At 55.7% G+C, this 20,175-nt stretch overlaps 1 protein-coding gene across 1 annotated transcript in view; it reads right to left on the reverse strand.

Moving 5' to 3' along the window:
• The window catches only part of COL17A1 (collagen type XVII alpha 1 chain), a 43,619-nt gene that overhangs the window by 5,258 nt on the left and 18,186 nt on the right, over positions 1–20,175 (reverse strand). The window contains exons 16-45 of the mRNA XM_068549039.1: positions 19,879–20,091; positions 19,074–19,295; positions 18,689–18,718; positions 18,284–18,310; positions 16,898–16,924; positions 16,733–16,795; positions 15,888–15,992; positions 15,053–15,115; positions 14,357–14,392; positions 13,669–13,722; positions 13,264–13,299; positions 12,698–12,733; positions 11,987–12,049; positions 10,749–10,784; positions 10,406–10,477; positions 9,572–9,598; positions 8,574–8,609; positions 6,714–6,749; positions 6,398–6,478; positions 5,234–5,269; positions 3,552–3,605; positions 3,391–3,432; positions 3,175–3,228; positions 2,657–2,716; positions 2,298–2,324; positions 1,924–1,956; positions 1,771–1,845; positions 1,409–1,459; positions 811–936; positions 124–261 (exon numbers count right to left, since the gene is read on the reverse strand). Of these exons, the coding sequence (XP_068405140.1) occupies positions 124–261; positions 811–936; positions 1,409–1,459; positions 1,771–1,845; positions 1,924–1,956; positions 2,298–2,324; positions 2,657–2,716; positions 3,175–3,228; positions 3,391–3,432; positions 3,552–3,605; positions 5,234–5,269; positions 6,398–6,478; positions 6,714–6,749; positions 8,574–8,609; positions 9,572–9,598; positions 10,406–10,477; positions 10,749–10,784; positions 11,987–12,049; positions 12,698–12,733; positions 13,264–13,299; positions 13,669–13,722; positions 14,357–14,392; positions 15,053–15,115; positions 15,888–15,992; positions 16,733–16,795; positions 16,898–16,924; positions 18,284–18,310; positions 18,689–18,718; positions 19,074–19,295; positions 19,879–20,091 (1,959 nt within the window). The remainder of the gene's footprint in view (positions 1–123; positions 262–810; positions 937–1,408; positions 1,460–1,770; positions 1,846–1,923; positions 1,957–2,297; positions 2,325–2,656; positions 2,717–3,174; positions 3,229–3,390; positions 3,433–3,551; positions 3,606–5,233; positions 5,270–6,397; positions 6,479–6,713; positions 6,750–8,573; positions 8,610–9,571; positions 9,599–10,405; positions 10,478–10,748; positions 10,785–11,986; positions 12,050–12,697; positions 12,734–13,263; positions 13,300–13,668; positions 13,723–14,356; positions 14,393–15,052; positions 15,116–15,887; positions 15,993–16,732; positions 16,796–16,897; positions 16,925–18,283; positions 18,311–18,688; positions 18,719–19,073; positions 19,296–19,878; positions 20,092–20,175) is intronic.

Raw genomic sequence — 20,175 nt, forward strand, 5'->3', positions numbered from 1 at the left:
TTCAGCACTGAACATCACATTCAGAAAAAGGGCAAAGCAAACAGCAAATTAAGAGACGAGGCTCCAGGAATAACCGTGGACCCTGGGAGGAAGGTGTCATTACAGGGGTGGGGAGAGGCTTACTCTGTAAGTAGCTCACGACGAGGCTGGCCAGCTCTGAGTAGTTGAAAGTCTCACCCGTGATGGTGGTGACAGGCCCGGGGGGACCAGGTGGGCCTGGGGGACCCTGAACTCCAGATAGATAAGACCTGATACTGTCACCTGCCAACAAAGAAAGAAAGCAAAGTCAGGCTTGTCCCCAAGAGGGCGTGTCCTCCCCACAGAGGTGACCTGAAGTACTTGATGAAATGCACCCACCCATCCCATCCCGCACAGGGGCCAAGGCAGGGCCAGCAGGGAGCCTAGACTCCCCTTGCTATAGATGGAGAAACTGAGGCAGACTCTGTGCCGGGCCAGGTGGCTCTCCATGGCTGTGGACCAACAAGACTCCAGTCAGCCACCCACTTGACGAAGCTCTGGTGCCCACATGTGCGGAAATCACGCCCTCACCTCCACAGAGAGCACACGGATGAGGTCGGGGGAGTGCACTCCAGTGTGAAAGTGTGTGTGTGTGTGTGTGCACGTGCATGTGGATGAGCATGTGGGTGTACGAGCCTCTGCTGGGGTGAGGACTAGTCTATGTATCAATATGTGGGCAGCTGTGAGAAGGCGGGTGTCCGGGAGCTCACAGACCTGCAGTGCTGGTGTGCGCTCACGCACACACACACACGCACGCACACACGCTGCCCCACTCAGACGCCGGGCACTCACTCTGCATGTAGTCAGAGACGTACTGCTGAATCTCTAGGCCGGAGCTGCTGATGGAGCCTGGAGGCCCGGGGGGCCCTGGTGGGCCTGGCGGGCCCTGCATGAACATGGTGCTCGATGATGATCCCCCTGCAGGAGAGAAAGCCTCTGAGTTGGTCTCTCCACCCTGGGGTCCAACAAGGGAGCCCAGGCAATGCTTTTACAGTCTGAGGAGGGAGAGTCTTTCTCAGTAGGAGAACTAAGACAGTGGCAAAGAGCTCCTAGGAGCTCTCCCAGGCCGAGCCCTCCCTTTCCTTCGGCAACCTGCTCACCGCCCACATGGCCTCCCTCGCCCCTGAACCCCTAGCTCCCAGGCTCTGTTCTCGCCATCATTCATCATCGGTGTTGCTAGTCATCTTTATCGTGCAGGCAACCTTCCCTCCCACCCCCGCTGACTTGTAACCTCCTTAAAGGCAGTTCAGAGATCCCAGCACGTGGAGAAAGTATCTCATCAACACTGAATCATGGATAAGTGAATGAATTAGTTAATTAACATCCTCATTGGCATGATCAGCCTTGCTTGAAGAAGGAGGGAAGAACTTTGGGCACCTTTGGTTCTTACCTCGAGAGGGCCCACTGGGAATGCCGGGAGCCCCTGGGACTCCGGGATCACCTGGAATCCAAAACAAGCAGCTCTGTTTGCATCACCTCCTCCAGGAAGCCTCCCCTGGTTCCTCAAGTTCAACCACACTGTCAGCTGTGGCTCAAAAACTGTCCCATGTTTCTCAGCCTCATTTCTGCAATGGTGTCTCAGCTTCCTTGGGCAGAGACTGCCTCCCCACACCCCGGTCCCTTTCTCCCTCCAGGCTCTCCTCTCTTCAGCCTCTTCTTCCTCCCAAGGCTGTAGCATCAGCAAGTACTCGCAGCCCTCTATTCGGGCTCTGGGAGCCAGCCTTGCTCCCACTCCTCCCCGCCTTCACTGACCTCTGTCACCCTTGGGTCCCTGAGGGCCGGGTGGGCCTGGCGGTCCTTGTAGGTTGAGTCCAAGAGAACTGGAGCCTGGAGGCCAACAACACAGTGCAGTCAGCCAGGTGGGGAGGCTCTGGCAGAGCCGGCAGCAGGGGGCTCAGCACTTACCTGAGGCTGAGAACCCTGGGAGGCCTCGCTCTCCTGAGGGACACAGTAGAGAGGGGACAGTCAGCTGTGCCGGCCTCCCTCTCCCCGTGCCCCAGCCCAAGACACCACCTCCCTCCCGAGGCATCCCCAAGATTCATGATGGCTGGGGCAGCACCGGCCCTCGGGTAGTATCTAGAGCTGCCGCACAGACACATGCACACACACACACGCACGCACGCACTCACGCACGCACGTAAGTTCTCAACCATCAGAGACACACTCTGATCTACCCTCACTCATCTGGACCAAACTCAAGAAGCTCAGGGATCTTGGAAGGTCAGCCTTTGCCACTCCCACCCCTACCCCAGGTTTGTTTGATGCCAGTTCTACTGTACCTTGGTGTCCTCGGGGGCCTGGGGCACCTGGAGAAGACAGTCAGTCATGAGACATGTCCCACCCAGATGCTGTGACTTCAAGGGGCCCATGGGGAAGGGGTCGGGGCTCCAGGGCCAGGGCAGACTCGGGGCTTAGGGCTCCTCGTGCCTCTCCTCCCATCAGGACAAGGCAGAGGTGGATATTCTTTGCAGAGCTTCTGACCACCCCCCACCCCCTGCTGCAGGCTGCTGAGCTCCTAATGGGATAGGGCAGGAGGATGAAGACCCGCTCATCCAGCCTCATCCGAACTCTCCCGGCCACCAGCTGGGTAAGCAGGGGTACATACAGGCTCCTGCGCTCCCTAAGACACCGTACTCACCTTGCTCTCCCTTGGGGCCTGGGGGGCCAGGTGGGCCTGGAGGGCCGGAGAAGAAGGTCTCTGTAGAGGAAAGAAATAGTTCTGAGTGTGAACGATGGATGGATGGATGAATTTTCCACTAGGGACAAGTTCTGGGCTAAAGTACGTTCTAAAGTTATTTCCATATGTTTCTATGTTATACTGTCAGCATTTATCTCATTTCATGAGCATGTGTCCTACCTACTTCATCAGACCTGGGCTCCCTGAGGACAGGAACTAGGTCTCCCCAGTTGGCCCAGAAGCTCCCCAAAGGCAGATCTCCCCCAGGCTAGGCAACCAGGGATTCTCAGGGTGGCTGGGTTGGCGTCAGTACCTTCTCTCCACGCAGCAGGTAGCATGGAGTTTATGCAAACACACTCACGGTGGAAAGTCAGAAGAAGGAAGCATGGTGAGTAGGTCAGAAGGGCTGCATGCCCATGACCATGGCATGTGCTGGGGCTGGGGTAGAGAACAGGAGCGACTTGACTCCCCAGCATTACCTGAGCTGGTCAGGAGAGATCCTGGTGGGCCTGGTGGGCCTGGCAAGCCTTCCCCTAGATAAGAGAGCACCCAAGACCTATTAATGCCAAAAGGTGGGCCAGGAACACTCTGCCCAGGAGCAGAAGTGACAGAGAAGCTCTTTCCTAAGAGCCGGCCCGGAAGAAGCCTGGGCTCTGGGTCCCATTGTCTCTCACCTCCCACTGCTCAGCTCTCACCTGCTGGGCCTCGGGGTCCTGGGGGTCCTGGAATGGATGGTCCTGTAGAAGAGGGTGAGGAAGAGGCAATGCTGAACCCAGGATCTTGGCTTCCTCACTAAGTGCCTTGAGCTCCCTGCCCCCAAGATTCCCCACCTTCCAAAGATCCCTGAGGTGCTCACCTGGTGGCCCGGGTGGTCCAGGTGGGCCTGGGGGACCTCGTAAATCAAGACCCTCTGTGGAAAGAAGAAACCAGAAATGAGCAAAAGCTGTCATGAGGCTGCTCTCCGCCAGCCTCACCCCTCACCAGGATCCTCGGTGCCTGTGCTCACACCCACACACCAGGCCATGTGTCATGGGTCGTGGCACAGGACCCTCCAAGACCCCCTCTGCTAGAGGTGCCTTTTGCTCAGAGGCAGGGCGGGGCTGAGTCGAGCTCCCTGGTGGCTGATGGGGGTGTGCAGTGATGATTAAGAGCATGGCTTTGGTGTCAGACGGCCTGAGTTCAAACCCTGCCTCATCACTGCCAACTTGTGGGCAAGTTCTTGACCTTTCAGCCTCAGCTTCCTCCGCTGTAAACCAGAGGCCCAAGATCTACATCACAAGGGCCTTGTGCAGACTCAGTGGGACATCAAGGCACAGCGCCTGGCACATGATGACTGTTAGACCAGGGCTGGCGTTGTCTTTGCTGTTCAGGTGTTCAGGTGTCCAGGTGCCCAGGTGGGAGGCCCAGCGGCTTCTCTGCCTGGGCTCTTTAAAGGACTCTGGGAACCGGAGGACCCAGGAGTCAGCGCTCCTAGGCCGGGCCTGTGGCTGAGAACCCAGGGACCCTTGTCGTTATTCATGGTGTGGGGGATTCAGGACTCCTCCAGTCACACTCACAGGGCTGGGTTCAGAGGCCCCATGTGACCCTGGTCCTCCTGGAATCCGGAGAGCCTCTCCGACAGCTGTGCCATCCCCTGTGACTCATCCTCCACAGCCGATAAAACCCCTGCTGTTCTCAGTGCGCACTGCGTTTCAGAGGAACTGGCCATCCTTACACTGGGGCTCACGATGACTCGCTGGTGCAGCTGCCGCAGGCCCCAGTGCATGGCCACCTCTCCCACTCCCACCCCTGTGTCACCTGTCCCGGAGAACATGGTGGCACTCACGGGCAGAGAGGACCTCAGAGATGGAGCTGCTGCTGCTGCCCATGAACGATTCACCAGGAAGTCCTGGCTCCCCTCGCGGGCCTGTGGGGAGGACACAGAGTTGGGGACACCGCCCGCAGCTGTCAGTGCTTTCCCTCTGGAGCTGCCCAAGTGCTCGGGGTGGGGCAGGGCCAAGCGAAGCTGACTGTGGGCGGGGCTGAGCTGACTGTGGGTGGGGCTGAGCTGACTGATGGGGGGCTGAGCTGACCGTTGGGGGGCTGAGCTGACTGTGGGCAGGCTGAGCTGACTGTGGGCGGGGCTGAGCTGAGCTGACTGTGGGCGGGGCCAGAGTGTTGGCTGGGAGCGAGACACACCCCAGGAGGAACTGGAGCCGTTTTTTGGTATTTGGATAAGTTGCTGGACAGTGACACGATTCTCAGGATCTGGTCACCAGAGGCCTGAGGCCTGTGAAAATAGCTGAGCTTGATCCTGACCCAAGAGCCTCAATCTCCCTTTCGGGAGGACCCCTACCTTCTCAGAAACATGAAAGAAGGTGGGAGGAGGTGTCTCCTCTGGCTGCTGAGGCCTTGCCGGGGCCTTGGAGAAGAGCCCGGTGGCCCCTCACCTCCCTTCCCAACACGCACATCTCTCACTTAAAGGTGGGGCGCAGGGCCACCCCAGGAAGGAAGCTCTCCACAGCCTACAGTCATGCGTTCTTTCAGGGTGCGACATACCTTGCTGTCCTGGGAGACCAGCTGGGCCAACAGGGCCTGGAAATGGGGTTGGGGAAGAAAAGGTTTTATCACACCTCTAGGGGCAAAGTTCTAGAAAGAACTGAAGAAAAGACAGGTGCCTGCGTACATAAGTAGCTTCCTCACAAGGCATGGAACAGTGGCCCAAAGAGGTCACCTTGCTTATTTGAAAGCAATAAGCAGTTTGAGACCAGCCCTGTGGTCCATTCCAGTGAGAATTCCTCTGCCAGGCACTGGGGCCCCTGGGATGGACAGGACTGCCCTCTCTGACACTGTCCTCCGATGGTTAGGGACTTCTAAACACCCCCAGTGTCCCCACTCTCACTGGAGTTTATCAGGAGGGAAGGCCGATCCATACTTGCATTGGTCATGTTAAATAATGTATTTCATTTACACACAAACATTTTAAATAATTAAAAAATAGATATAAAAAAACAGGCATTTTGGATAAATAGAAAAAAGTATCACCCACAATTCTTTAACTTACAGGCATTTTGTTGTATTTCCTTTCAGCATTTTTTTATCTTATAAAAATATAGTTGCAACTACAGAGCACACATTATCTAGTATTCTGCTCTTTTATTTTTAAAAAATATTTTTATTGGAGTATAGCTGATTTACAACGTTGTGTTATCTGCCCTTTTAAATAACACAGTTATCTGCTAACAACTTTAAGTCTTCATATTTTTGTAGCCATCTCGCTATTGTTGGACAATTTGGGGATATTTGCTTCAAATAGATTCCTAGCACTTTTGTTGCTCTTGATGCATATTATCAAGTTGTTCTCCAAGAGGAAACAATTTGAGGACTGACTCTGACAAGTCAAATACTGGTTCTGGAGGCAGAAGGACCTGGGCCAAACCCTGACTCTGCTATTTCTTATCTGTGTGACCTTAGGCGTGTCATTTACCTGCCCGAGCCTCCAATGGTGCTGCGGGGACCTAGTGAAGCAATGCCGTGCAGGGCTTGGGATACTTGCTGGGGAGTGATCAGGGCTCACCAGGCTGTCCGGGAGGGGCTCTCTCAGCCCCTTCCTACTCTCCCCCGGCTTCTGGCCCGGGTTTCAGGATTTGAGCGAATACTGCTACAGTCAAATGCAACCAAGGCCTGATGCTGATCTGGGGCAAAGCAAGAAAACAGACTGACCTGAGGCACCTGGAGGTCCTGGAGGTCCCATGGCTCCAGGAGGTCCCGGGGGACCTGGGACAGTGAGAGTCGATGATCCCTCTGAAAACGGAAGGCACGTTGAACGCTGAGCCCCACTCTCCTCGCTCAGAGGGGACCCAGGCCAGGCTGTGGGCCAGGTCGGGCCAGTATTACGTCTGAAATCCCCCCACCCTCCTCATTTCTGACTGGGAGAGCTCAGCACTGCACCTTGCCCAAAGCACCGCGCCCACGGACCTGGAGGGTGTGGAGGCAGAGCCAGGGCAGATGCCCAGTACACAGTGCAGGTCCTGCCTACCTGAAGTCACGATCCTGCCTGGAGCTCCCGGTTCACCTGGGAGGGGAGGAAAAGGAGAGTGGTTATTCCCAGGATCAATTAGTGGCTCAATAAATCATTTTCAAGGCTTCTGATTGCATTTGAGACCCACTCCTGGGCTTCTAACCCTCAGGCTAAAGGCATTTTAATGAACTGAAGGGGAGCATACAGGATGCATTAAGCACCAATCTCTGCACTGGAGACCCTGGAGGCTCGAGCATCAATCTTCTTGGCCCACATTAGCTTTTGGAAGAAGCTGGGACTCTGCGAAGGGGCTTCATTTGCGGATGTTGCAGAGTTTGCCTTTTGGTGAGGCCAGAATGAGCCGACTCGGGAGTCATTCCCCCTCCCACACTGGGCATTGCAGGCTCTTACTAGGAATCGCTTTAGGTGGGAAAAGCACTGAGAGGTCAAAGAGCAGAGGCAGTGAGCCTGCGGGGCAGAGCCCGGTTCCCAGGGCTCCTCAGGGGCTAATTCCCTGGGACAGTGGTAGGGTCTGCACAGAGTCCACAGGGGGTTCTGTGGTCTGGGAAACTCCGAGTTACGTAAAGGTTGACAGATCTCTTCTGTGCCTTGTGTCTTAGAGGGTTGAAAATGCAAATGTGCATGGAGTACTTCCAAGAAGGGAATGTCAGATTCACACTTTCCCAAGGCTGTCGCGATGAGGAATCTCCACTGATTGGAAATCCACATTCTGAAGAACCAAGTGAGTGAAGTAGAGGATGGAAAAACCCTTGACTGGAGATTCTTCTGGGACTTTTTTGTCATTTCCCAAGGCCGGTGGGCAATTCAGTCATCCACACACTGAGGGGTGATATCGATTTCCCCCTTTGGGGAAGTAGAGGGATGGGCTCTGCTTGCAATCTGCCAGCCCCTCAGGGTCAAGGCCAAGAGAAAGCACTTGAGTTTATTTTTGTTGGAACACAATCCAGTATCAGGTAAAACGTCCACCTCTTGTGCACACTGGACAGAAAGTCACAGGCCCTGGAGAAGGGCAGGGTGTCTCTCCTCGAGAATCCCCAAGCCTCTGATCTCTTACTAAAGATGCCATCAATCCATGAGCAGATCTGTGGACCCAGAGACGTGTCTGCTTGGGCTGTACTTGAAAGAACTCCTTGGCCCAACCCGTGGTTAGCCATAGTTTCTGGAAAGCAGGTCCCTCCCAAGGTGACAGTGACAGAGGGCAGCTCCACCGAACGTCAGGGTTCAGGAACGTGGGGTCACAGGGGCAGAAGGAGAAGGACCGTCCCTGAGCAGCCCCTTTCCTGGACTGGCTCAGGGTTGGGGTCTGATGGCCCAGACCGGATGCGAGTGTCGCCCTACATGTAAGGGTCAAAGTCCTGAGGATGCCCCTCTGAGAACTCTGACACTGCCCTCTTAGTAACATCTGAGAGGCTCCTCACTGCCGGCGTCAAAGCCCCCTCTCAGAAAGGGGGTGGCAGTGTCCCCGTTACACTGAGGCCTGTGTGGACCATAAAACCTGTCCCAGGGAAGAGGCACATCATGGGGGGACCACGCCTAGGTGAGGGGACGGAGCACTCGTGGGGGGCATTACAGAGTCAGCGGTGGGGACAGCACCCTTGCAGATCCTCCTCCATCGAGGGCTTGGAGACATCCAGGCACCAAAGCGAGGCTCTGGATTGTGGGGGGAAGGGTGGGGCTTGAGGATTCAGGGCTTAATTGATCAGAAGAATCCCTGGCTCCCCAGCCTCACAGCCTTCCACTGAAGCCACTAGATGCCACTAATGATCCAGGCTCTGGCCACAGAGGGACCTCCCTCCTGCCAATGCCTCCCCTCCTGCAAAAATGACCAGTGACTGTCTAATTTGGAAAATCACTTACCTTTAGCCCCTGGTCGGCCGGGGGTACCAGGAAGTCCTGGTGTGATTGAAAACAAGTCAGTCAGGATGATTAAGGGCCAGCAATTCCAGACCCCCTGTGGTAGTACCTAGCGCTCTGTCACTGGCAAGGCCACAATTGCTGACTGAAACCTGCAGACCCACCTGGCTCAGCCTTCTGCCTTAGCCCAGCCCCCTCGAGGGAGCCTCTTGCTCTGAGCCCTCTCCCTCTCTAGGAAATGGAGCAACAGCTGGGCTGGAGGCAGAGGCTCACAGGCCCAGCTTTGGGGGATCCCAGCCCCTCTGGGTGATGAGCCCCCTGCAGCCCGCAAAGCGGCCATTGTAACCCACCGGCCCTGCAGCCTGGGGGAGTAGGGGGGGCTGGGCTTCCTGGATCTGATGCAACACCCCCGCTTGCTTTTGTCCACAACTCCACCAGGGAGCATTTGAAAGATATCCCTGGGCGCTCAACTGCTGGGGGGAGATGCTGTTTGATTTTATTTTACATCTTTGCCTAATTTCCTTTAGGACTTGGGGCTGGTGTGGTGACAGCTTCTCAAATCCAAGTGGGTGCACACTGTCCAACTATCGGACAGGCTTTGACACTGGGACTGTCCCAGGGAGGCTGGGCCCTTCTGCATGAGATGAGCGCCCACTCCCTACCGTACCACAGGGGATGTGGGCCTCTGTGGGGCTAATGGGACTCCTGGGCCTGGAGCCTCCTCTTGAGGGTCCCTGCACCAAAGGGGACCAGGCTCAGGCAGACAGAATTCACACGTGATCTAACCTCATCTCTCCTAGAATGGCTTTCTAGATGGTTCTGTGCATATTTTTCCTTCCTAAGGTGTTTCTCAAGACCCACATTAAAATGACCTGAACCCATTTTTGCTGGGGGAGTGAGGGAAGGAGAAGAGACACTAAGGTGACTGGAGAAGCATCTGCCGAATGCTGGGAGTGGGAGGCTTGGCCGTGGCATTTGAAGTGGGTGACCCAATGACTCACCCTGAGGTCCTTGGGGTCCTGTGAGACCTATGGAGAGTAGAAGACATGAGAGGAGAGTTGAAGGGCGGAGGAGCCGACCCCTCAGCAGCAGGAGAGGGCGGAAGGGGTTGGTGGGCGCAGGAGGACGAACCCCATGTCTGGGGCAGCCGGACTCCAGGGTCCTCGCAGCCCTGGATGAGAGCAGTTTTCTGACTCACTGCTCCATCAGGGGATGGTTCTTAGCCCATTTGGGGTCACAGACACTTTGGGGTCTGAGAGCTACAAACCCAGAAAGTTCATACACTCACTGACCCCTAAGGCTGCCCCCAGGCTCCCTCCTGGGTGCTCTCCCCATCTGTGCACCCACCAAAGGAGCCCGGAGGCCCCCTGTTCCTCATCGGCGCCTGAGGATTGCCACCTTGTCCTCCCGGCTTTCTTGGCTTGTTTTGATTTGTTTCTCCTGCAGCCCTGAGGATCTCGCTCCTGCTGGGCCTTTGGTGGAGACCCTAACAATGGCTTATCTCCCCAGACTGGTGGCTATTGGCGAGGGTCCAGGTACGGCCCAAGGGGGTCCACAGGGGAAGGGCTCAGAGGACCCAGACACTGAGGTGGTGATAAACTGCCATTTTTAAGAGACTCCTTGCCCCTTTCTAGAACCCCTTGCTTTCAGTGTTGATCTCTCTTTTGCAAGTTGCCAGACTTGGTGACTCAGGTGTCAGGACTCACAGCCGCTGTGCCCGGCTCAAGCCAGCAGTTGTGGCATTTTCCTAATGAGCTGCTAGAGGAAAATGGATTAAGGAAGGTACATACATACACACACACAGCATGGCCAGCTCCCGCTTCCTACTCTGTTACCTGGCTCTCCTGGGTCTCCAGAAGGTCCTGGTAAGCCCCGGGTTCCGGGCATCCCTGGAAGACCTTGTTCCCCTAGAGAAAGCGTGACCAACGTGGGAACGTTTTCCTTTTAGGCAAGCTGACCAGCCAACGTATCGGAGCCAATGGTCCCTTGGGGTTTTACTGAGTAACTTGCTGGCAGGTGGAAGGGAAGAGGGGGATGAGACTGGGACCTTGCACATCTCCCTGTGATGTACGCCCTCTGGCCTTGTGATCGGGGGGCTGGGGGCTGCGCGCTGGGACGTAGGCGGGGTGGGGGGGAGTGGCGGGCCAGGGGAGTGAGGAGAGCAGCTCAGTGACCAACCTCTTGGGCCTTGGTGTCCGTCGGGGCCAGCTTGTCCTAGGAAAGCAGATGCAAGCTCATCAGTGACTCTGGGAGCTACTCTGGGACTCTCTCCCTCCACTGCCTTACAGCCTCACAAGCTGTCTCCTAGGTGGGGCACCCGTGCATCCCCTCCTGCAGCCATCAGACGTGGAAGAAGCCCTGTCGTTGTCACACCTGCAGGGTGCAGCTTTGCCCCTGCCCTCTCCTCCTAAGCCAGTAATGCCTCTTCTCCTGCTGAGAACTGTTCCATGGCCCCCACTGCATCTCCCGCATTGAGGGCACAGGACTCGCACACACCAGATGCTCAATACACGTCGGCCTCATTTGGGTCCAGGTCCTGGAGGTCAAGATTCTCCAAGATCTTGTCTCCTCTGCTGTAGGCATTATCCTAACCTCCGTCCAAAGTGATGTCCTTCTGGGACCAGCTCTTCCCACCTGCTTTTTCCCACCTCTTTGTCTTTCCTCACTCATGTCTCTGCGTGGCATTTTCTAAATTGATGTGATTAAAATCTTTACTTTTTAGAACCATCTGAAAAGCCACCTCCTTCATCCTTCTGGTTGGGAGAAACTTCTCTCTCTACTGTTTCCGCATAGCACCCTGTACCCTTCGTGGCCCTTGTCCTCTCACACAAGCTTTATCTCCCCTCGAGGGAGGCAAAGCATCTTACTCGCCCAGCACAGCATCCTGCACACCATCAGCGCTTCCTAACACTTTGTTAATGAATGAGATCATGAATGCACCACATCTCCATTGGTGGGGCTTAGACCCTTCTGGGATGTGGTGTCAAATGCCTGGCCCCGTGGGGGGTCTTTAGCCAGCTTCCTTGTCCTGGCTGACCGGTCCCTCAGTAAGGGTCAGCCAAAGGGCTGAACCCTGGAGTATCAGGGTTATGCCTGGAATTCTGCGGGTTCCAAAGAACCTCAGCCCTTGTTTGTCCTCCCCAGGGGCCTGAGGATCTTAGAGGCAGGAACCGGGGCAGATGGACCGCGTCCTGCCAAGCCCCTCCAGAGCAGTAAGAAACTGTTAGAGACAGCGGCAGCTCTCTGAGCCCCAAGAGGGATGCCCAGATCCAGGAACAGCCTGTAAATGGAGCCTCTACGAGGGGTGGGTAGATTAGAGAATGGGAGATGCAGCTCTAGGAGGATCTCAACTCTAGGGCCATGATGATGACTGCGGCAGGGCAGACCCGTGGTGTTTGCTGCTGTGAGACACTCACCCATTGCTCCTTTAGGCCCGGGCTCACCCACAGCACCAGGTAAACCTTTCAAGCCAGGCTCGCCTGCAAAGGAAATGGAGTAGGTGTTTGGAGGAGCTTGACAGTGGTAGAACACTCTACCCTCCCGGCCACCTCCAAGGCTGCCACCCTCCCCAACCAGAGGAGCTTGGTGTGCCAACCAGAGGTTGGGGACACAGCGTCAGCTTTGATTCTAAAGTCAGGCCTCCCACCCCCGGCAGCAGGCACGGACTGGCCCAGAGGCCATGCCTGGTCTGAAGGGGCCTGTGTATGAGTCTTATTTCCTTGGCAACAAAAAGCTGCCCCTTGTAGCCAAAGCACTTGTACTGTTAATTTCCTTTTTAATCATGCAAGTTGGCAGGAGGTAAGTGGATACAAGTAGTGCAAACTTTCTGCCACTTAGGGAAGAGCTTAATTTTCCCAACTCAATTCTTCAAAAGAATCAGAGATAATCATAAACTCCCTTTTCTGCCCCAAACACTTACTGTCTGGACCATACATGTTGATGCTGGCTTATACTCCATTCAGTGCTTTATTTTATGTTGTCCTGCTTTTTTCTAGATTGCAAGTCCCCTGAAGGTTTTAGACAGAGATTCTGTCTCCTACTTCTGTATTTTTCCCCCCATCTCCAGTACCCAATGGATTTACAAAAAGTCTTTAGTGGATCACAGTAGATTCCTGTGTGGGACTGACCTGTGAGGCCTCGGGGTCCTTTCTCACCCTGGTCACCTAAAATAAAAATGGGGCAGGGGTTGGGGGTGGAGGAAGCAAGCATCAGTCAGGAGCAAGGAAAAGAATCTCACCCAGTAAGAGGGACCCTGGGCTGCAGAACGGTTCCCACTGTACCTGTAAGCTTCTGTCAGCTGAATGTTGGCAAGAACTCAGCATTAACAAAGCCCAAAAGGCACACTAGATAGATCTTTTCCGGGTCAGGGCCCACCCACAAACTGACCCAGGCCCTGCTGTCACACCAGTGGGTGCTGTGGGCAAGAGGGGCACCAGACTATAGAGAAGAAGCCTCAGTGCTGCATCCATGCCACCCCGAGGACCACCCAACCACAGCATTGTGACACTGGTGCTGTTTCTCCTCTTTGTGCCTCAGTTTCCCTGAGAGGTTCGAGGAATCTCAGATCCCTCCCAGCCCCAGGGTCCAGGAGCCAAGTCATATGGGTTTTTGGACACTGGGGCAGGGGTCACATCTGGGTTCCCAGGAGTCGGCAGGCTGTGGTGTTGTCCGAGCAGCAGCAGGAGAAGCATACCTTTGGGTCCTGGTGGTCCCATAGGTCCTTTGTCACCTGAAAAGGAAATGGACACCTTAGCATAAAGAGCCTTGGTAGGGACGACCAACAAGGGGCAGAGTCTGTGTCTGAAGACAGGCTCCCCCGCGGTCCTGACTGCCCCTTCCCCTCATGCCCCTGTCGGCCTGCACAGGCTGTTGGCATGTCCACCAGACCCTGTCCCCCCAGACCTCCTCCTTTTTTTTGGCCATACCATGCAGCATGTGGGACCTTAGTTCCCTGACCAGGGTTTGACCCGTGCCCCCTGCGTTGGAAGCATGGAGTCTTAACCACTGGACCACCAGGGAAGTCCCCCAGACCTCCTTCTTAAGTGAGTGGCATCTACAAGGTGATGCCCCCTCCCTCTAACCCCTTCCCCCAGCTTACCTTTGATGCCAGGGAGTCCCACTTCACCTCGGAGCCCTTGGCGACCTACAGAGCCTGCACACAGAGGAAACCACATGGGTGGATGAGGGTCCCCAACTTTGAAAGGGAGGGACATGCACACGGCACACACACACACAACACGTACACACACCTACTTGGCACACAAATGTACACACACACATAGGCACACACACTCCCTGGAGTAAAAGTCAAGGGCCGCTGTTCACAGACTCCTCCCCATGTCCCTGCTACATCGTCCTGGTCCAGGTTCCTTGTCCCTGCGATTACCAGGCCCGGGGATGAGGACCCCTCACGGGACCCTGGCAGAGACGCTGGCCTGCATCACAGAGTGGGCTGCAGCTCAAGACTCCCAGGACAGCAGGACAAGCTCTGGCCCACAGGGGATCAGGTGAGGCGGGCGCTTTGCTCAGATCAAGGCAGGCTGGGAGCTGCCTGCTGCTGAAGCTGCTGGAGGGCCTCGTGCCCCAAGTCAGGTCAGAACAGATCTCATGGGACCCATCGGTACCAGCCTCAGCCGCAGGGGACACACGTGCAGATGTGAGTTTTGTGTCTCTTAGAGGCTCTCTTTATAATTGCTTCTTTTGCTTTAAAAATGTTTGTTTCTCCATTTAACATCCCTCTCTTTGCCCCAGAAATAGCGTCTATTTATGAGAAGAAGGCTACTGACCTGGGGGACCCTGTGGGCCAGGAAAACCGCTAGAACCTGAGGAGGACAACACGACAACGATGATCAGATGGGTCGGGTACAGGCCAGGGACACTGACCCCATGGTGAGTGGCAGGTGGAAGGGGTGGGGCACGCACCCCCAGGTGAGGGCTGCGTGTGCGCACCAGGACCCCAGAGCCAGTGGGTTCAGGAGTGATCCCAGTGCAAAGTCCTCCTTAGGGAGGAAGCTGTAGCTGCTGGGATCAAGTGACCCTTTGCTCCTTCCCAGTCAAACATTGGAGCTGGGGTAGGGGCAGGGGCAGGGAGGAGAGTGGACCAGATGGGCATCGCACTGTGAGAAGGCCCCATTCGCCTGGCTTGTCCAGACATATTGCTCTCAAATGTTTGCATCTGGGCCCTAGCCAGCAAAGAAATTGTCTGACTTCTGATTTCCAGATCCATCCCCCCACTTAGGGGCCACATAACAGGGCCATCAAAGAGAGATGGAAACGTGACTCCCAAATCCACCACAGAGCCAAAAATACAGCCCCAATCCTGATACCCAGGGACTTCTTTGTGGGGGGGACCCTCTGTGGGCCCGTCGACCCCGCACAGGCCTGGGACCGTGGGTTAGGACCATCTGGGATCCCAGCGTCTGGACCTCTGAGATCCATCCTGGATGTGGCAAACTTGGGTACCGTCTGGGTACCTGACTTACCTTTGGGACCCACAGAACCTGGGACACCAGGTGGGCCTTGAATGCCTGGTTGACCAGCATCCCCTGGGGAGAAATAAGCACTTTGAGAGGGTACCCCCAGTTTGGTTGCCCACCCAGCCCGGTGGTGTCATTTGCAGGGTGGAGGGAACACTTCCCACCCTGCCGGTGGTCTCTGATCCACTGGGGCCTCCATGAGGCCAAGAATCAGCAAAACAGTTCAGTTTCTACCTCCAGAGTCTTTATATTCCATGAAGTCTGGCACTCAGTAGGTGCTCAATAAATATTTGTTGCCTGGTTGAGCAATATTTTTAAGAGAGAGTGAAGCTAAAAATAAAGCTTCTTGCTCACCATCTTTTGGCCCTGAGAGGATTTCTGGTGTCTGTGCTTCATTTCCCCTGATGAAAGCAGGCTCATGGTTAAGTATCTAATGCAACATCTTCCCAGCTCCCTCCAGGGCTGGGCTTGTGTCTGAAACTTTCCCTGCCTCCTTCCAGCCAAGAGAGGCTTCAGGGCAGGCACCCCACTCTGCCTTCCGTCAGGCCCTGCCCTGAGCTCTCCACCTCAGCCCTGACTCGTCCCCACCCCCTCTCGGGAAGATCATTTCTCCCTGTGGCCACGTTCTGTGGACACAGACTGCAGGGGTCTTAGCCCCAGGCTTGAACGCACAGCCCAGCCCACGCCCCCTCATTAGACCACAGTCTCCGCAGGGCCCAGCACAGCCGCTGGCTCAAGGCAGGTGCTCAGCTAATGCTAGTAAAAGACAGAGGGAGGGAGAACGATGTAAGAAGGAAGTGTGGACGCAGCTAACCCTCCTGGTGAAGGAATCACCTCTTACCTCTGTCTCCTTTCTCTCCAAACCCAGGAGGCCCTGGTTCACCGCGAGGTCCCATGGGGCCTTCTCGCCCTCTCTGGCCCATGGGTCCCTCCATGCCAGGCTCTCCTAAAGACAGGAATGTCCATCTCAGGGCCGCGAAGGACGCCACAGGCAGCACCTCGCCGGCGGGACACCTGCCTGGAGTGTCCACACCCAACTGCCTACCTCTCTCTCTCCCCTGTAGCCCAGACTCAAAGCAGAAGCCAGAGAGTTTGAAAATGCAAGTGCATCATGTCCCATTTCTGCCCCAACCTGCAAGTGGCTTCTCTACTCACTGGGAGTAAAAGCTGAACCCTCACAAGGCCTCCAGGGCCCCTCCCTCTCGACTCTCTGCCTCTTAGTGGGCTCCAGCACCCGCCCCCATTCCTCCTGCTCCTCCGCAAGCTCCTGGACCCGTGGGCACACGCTTGCCCCGGGGCGTGTAGCTGCCCCCTCTGCCTAGAAGGTTCCCCCACATCTCCTCAGGCCTGGCTCCCTCCCGCCTTCACATCTTTGCTCAAATGGCACCTTCTCAGCAAGGCCTTCCCTGCCGGCCCTATTTTCAATTACCCCTCAGCCCTCCCAAGGCTCCACTGGGCTCTGTGTTCCCATTTCACGAGCCACTTCCTCCCTCTATGTACTTCACTTATTTATCATGTCTGTTGTTTATCTCCACCCAAAAGTAGGCAGGGGTTTTGTTTTGTTCACCACATCTCCCCAGCACCTAAAACAGGGTCTGGCACACAGCAGGCACTTAACGAACATTTACTGAATGAATGAATGAATGAATGAATGAGGGAATAAGTGAACAGAAAAGCGGTTCTTACCCACGCTGCCTTTTTGTCCCTTTGGTCCCTCTGGACCTTGGTGGCCCAAGGGCCCAGGGATACCTGTGGACACACAAGAATAGTTCAGCCCTGCCTTCCCCCCAAACCCCAGGAGCAAGGACCGGGCAGCCTGCGACCCCAGCAGAATCATCAGAGGCTACGCACCTGGAGTCCCAGGGAACCCTCGATCTCCTGTGGGAACAGAGAGAAAAAAGTCAGCCAGAGAACTCAGGCCCATCACCTAAAGGAGCCACCAGTGGAATTCAGGTAGGATCGCCAAATTTAGCAAGTAAAAATATGGTACTCTCAGTTAAGTTTGAATTGCAGATAAACATTGAATAAACTTTTAGTTACAGTGACAAGAGATTTAGTGTTTATATGTAATTCACATTTGACTGGGCATCCTATATTACGGTCAGGAGGGGTGTGGGACCTGCAAGCTAGAGCCTTGAGGAAGGGGGGCTGAGGCGGTGACCCAGGGTGTACGTGTCGGGGCAGGGAATCCTGAAGTTGAGGGCCACCAAGTGGAGGAACCCCAATTCCTGCACCGGGATCTCCTGGGAAGGAGAGAGGGGCGACCCTGTCATCCCCAATAGTGATTCTCAGAATGGTCTGTGCACCCCTGGCCTCAGAACCACCCGGGCTGATCCAGGCCACAGGCTCACGGCCCCACTCACACCTGCTCATCAGAGGCCCTGGCAGTAGGGCCCAGAATCTTCCAGCAATTCCCACATACCCCGAATCTTGAGAATCCCACTCAGCTAGATCGAGGGGCACTTCTGTGGTCACTGGGATTGGAAAGCTCTTCCTCCCACCCCTAGGCCTGTCCCAGTGATTGTCAGACCACTTTTCTGAGGACATATATCAGTTTCCTACAGCGACACTGTGCCACCCAAGTTAGCAGGTGACTGTCCCCCAGCTAACCAACACTGAGGGGCGCCTTTTCCTTTGACTATGTCCTGTCTCCCTGCCAGACGCCCCTCTTCCCCTGAAGGCAAGTGGTGGTGCTCCTACTGAACTCCCCCCCCACCCAGGAGCTCCATTCCTGACTGGTGGCTTTTATTCCCAGCCTCCCTGGGCTAAAACCCCTGAGAGCAGGCTGCTCACCTGGATCGGTGATTCCTGACCTGGTTCATCAAAATTAACCTGGGGGGAGGGGGTCCGTCCCCAGAGCATCTGATTCCTGGCAGGGCCCAGGAATCTGTATTTCTCGAAATCTCCCCGGGGGGTTGTGCAGTAGCAGGCCCTCAGGCTGCCCTTTGCAGCTGGGGGAGATGCAGGCCCTGGGCGCAGGCCTCCTCAGGGTCCCTGGCGTGGGAATCCCTGAGAAGGGGCCAGCGACAGTGCTGCCCCAGAGATGTGGCCTTGCTCCGTCATCAAGCCCCCGGGTCCCAAAAGCCCGAGGGTGTGAAGGCTGCTCTGCAATTCACGGTCCGACCACAAGGGGAGATGGCCAGGGGAGTGGGAGGTGCATTTTCTGACACTTGCTGATTGCTTCAAACTGTCAACCCTCACTAATATTGAAGGTAAAGTTTTCCAGGTTTTGTTTACCTTTAGGGCCTTGACTTCCCATGTCACCTAAAATCAGAAAGACATGAAAACTGTGAGCTGGGGTGAGAACCCAAGGGCCATTCTCTCCTAGTATCTTAAGGCCCGTTGACAGCATGTAAATGGCATTCCAAGGTGAGCTGGCGTGTGGGGTAGCTTCCTCGCGGTCTCCGTCTGCGTCTCTTGGGCACTTCACTCGGCCTCTCTTAGATGATGCCTTAGTTCCCTTCTCGTTCTAAGATATTCTGACTATAGAACCAATTCTCAACCCTCCCAACAGATTCTGTTAGATCTTTCCACTGCTCATCCTTCAATTTGGAAAAAAGAGAAGTTTTCCAGTCCTCCCAGAAAACCCAGCTCCAAGTGCAGGAAATGAGAGCAGGGAAAGGGCTCCATCCACTGTGATACCTTTAGGGCCAGGGCTTCCTCGGAGATTTCCTACAAGAGACAGCAAAGCCTGAGTTAGCTGCACATCTTCTGTGTCACACACACATACACACACGCGCACACACATTTGAAGGGGATCACCGTGGTACAGTAGGAAGAAACAGAGGCTAGGACTAGCAATCTGATTCTAAAGTATGCAGGTTGTGTGATCTTGATCATGGGCAATTCTCCCCAGGTCTGAGTTTTACTAGCTGTAAAACAGGATAGCAATACGGGTCCTCCCCTCCTCCCAGGGCTGTCAAGAGGGCTGAATGAGGGGAGCTTGAGAGTGCCCTAAATGGGTACCACTCCACACACAGGAGCCGGGACTGGGAGCCACTGGCCCTTTGCCTTGCGATGTGCTCACCGTTTTCCTGTTCTGCCATCAGCTTGCCCCTCATGAATTGCCAGAGGTCTTCTTGACTGTAGCCATCAAGCCCAGATTTCCCGACACCTTCCCCCAGCCTCGATGCAACACCCGGCACAGAGTCCTGGCTGCTCCTCTCCATCTTCTCGTTGTAAAGCAGCACGCTGCTCCTGACCTTCTCCAGCTCGTCCACACGTGCTTTCAGGTTCCTCACCTCCTCGGCTGAAATGGACACATGCAGGCAGTGTCAGCACAGGGGCCCCCGAGCCAGTGCCTTCCAAGCTTCCAGGGGAGCCTGAAAAGGGGGCTCTGGAGTCCGTGGCAGCTTCTTCATGCCATGGGGACATTTTGCTGGAATATTTTGGGGGAGACAGTCTGTCGTGGCTACCAGCAGGATGAGCTACTCAAATTCGGAACCGAGCCTTGAAGACGCCTGGCCATCATCTGAGACGGTCACAGAGCTGGCCCTCTCTCTCCCAGGGAGCTGGTGTGAGAGCCAACAGAACGTGGAAAGTAAAGAGGCTATGAAAGGTCTGGCCTGATTATTAAGGGCAGCCAGATGCTTAGAGCAGGATGCCACGGGGTTGGGGCCTGGGGCCAGGACCGAGGAGCTGCCTTAGAGTCCCAGCTCAGCCACGGAGCAGCCCTGGGACCTTGGCCAGATGCCTCCTGGAGGCCCAGTTTTCTCATCTGCAGTAACATGGGGTCTGCACCCATGATCTCGGGACCCTTGGCCCCTGACACTCGGGACACTCGCCGATTCTTGCCCTTCGGAAGAGGCAGCGGGGCTGCCGTCACCACATACCCAGAGCGATGAGGCCAAAGAGCAGCCCGAGGAGCAGCAACCAGGTGAGGAGCAGCCCCAGCAGCCACTTCCACCAGCTGCAGCAGGAGCCGCAGGGGCACCAGGCTGGCGCCACCCCCCACGAGCCCTTGCCGCCTCCACGGGAGACCCCGCTGCCAGTGCCCCTGCCGCTGCTACTGCCGCCCCCACGGTGGCGGTTGTAGCCGTAGAAGTCTGTGGAAGAGAGGGCAAGGGTAAGGTGAATGCAGGCAGCTCTTGCCCTCTTCCCTCCAAATTCTCAAACTTTTGGTGCCTTCC

Source organism: Eschrichtius robustus, chromosome 7 (genome assembly GCF_028021215.1).
Source record: "Eschrichtius robustus isolate mEscRob2 chromosome 7, mEscRob2.pri, whole genome shotgun sequence".
Taxonomy (NCBI): domain Eukaryota; kingdom Metazoa; phylum Chordata; class Mammalia; order Artiodactyla; family Eschrichtiidae; genus Eschrichtius; species Eschrichtius robustus.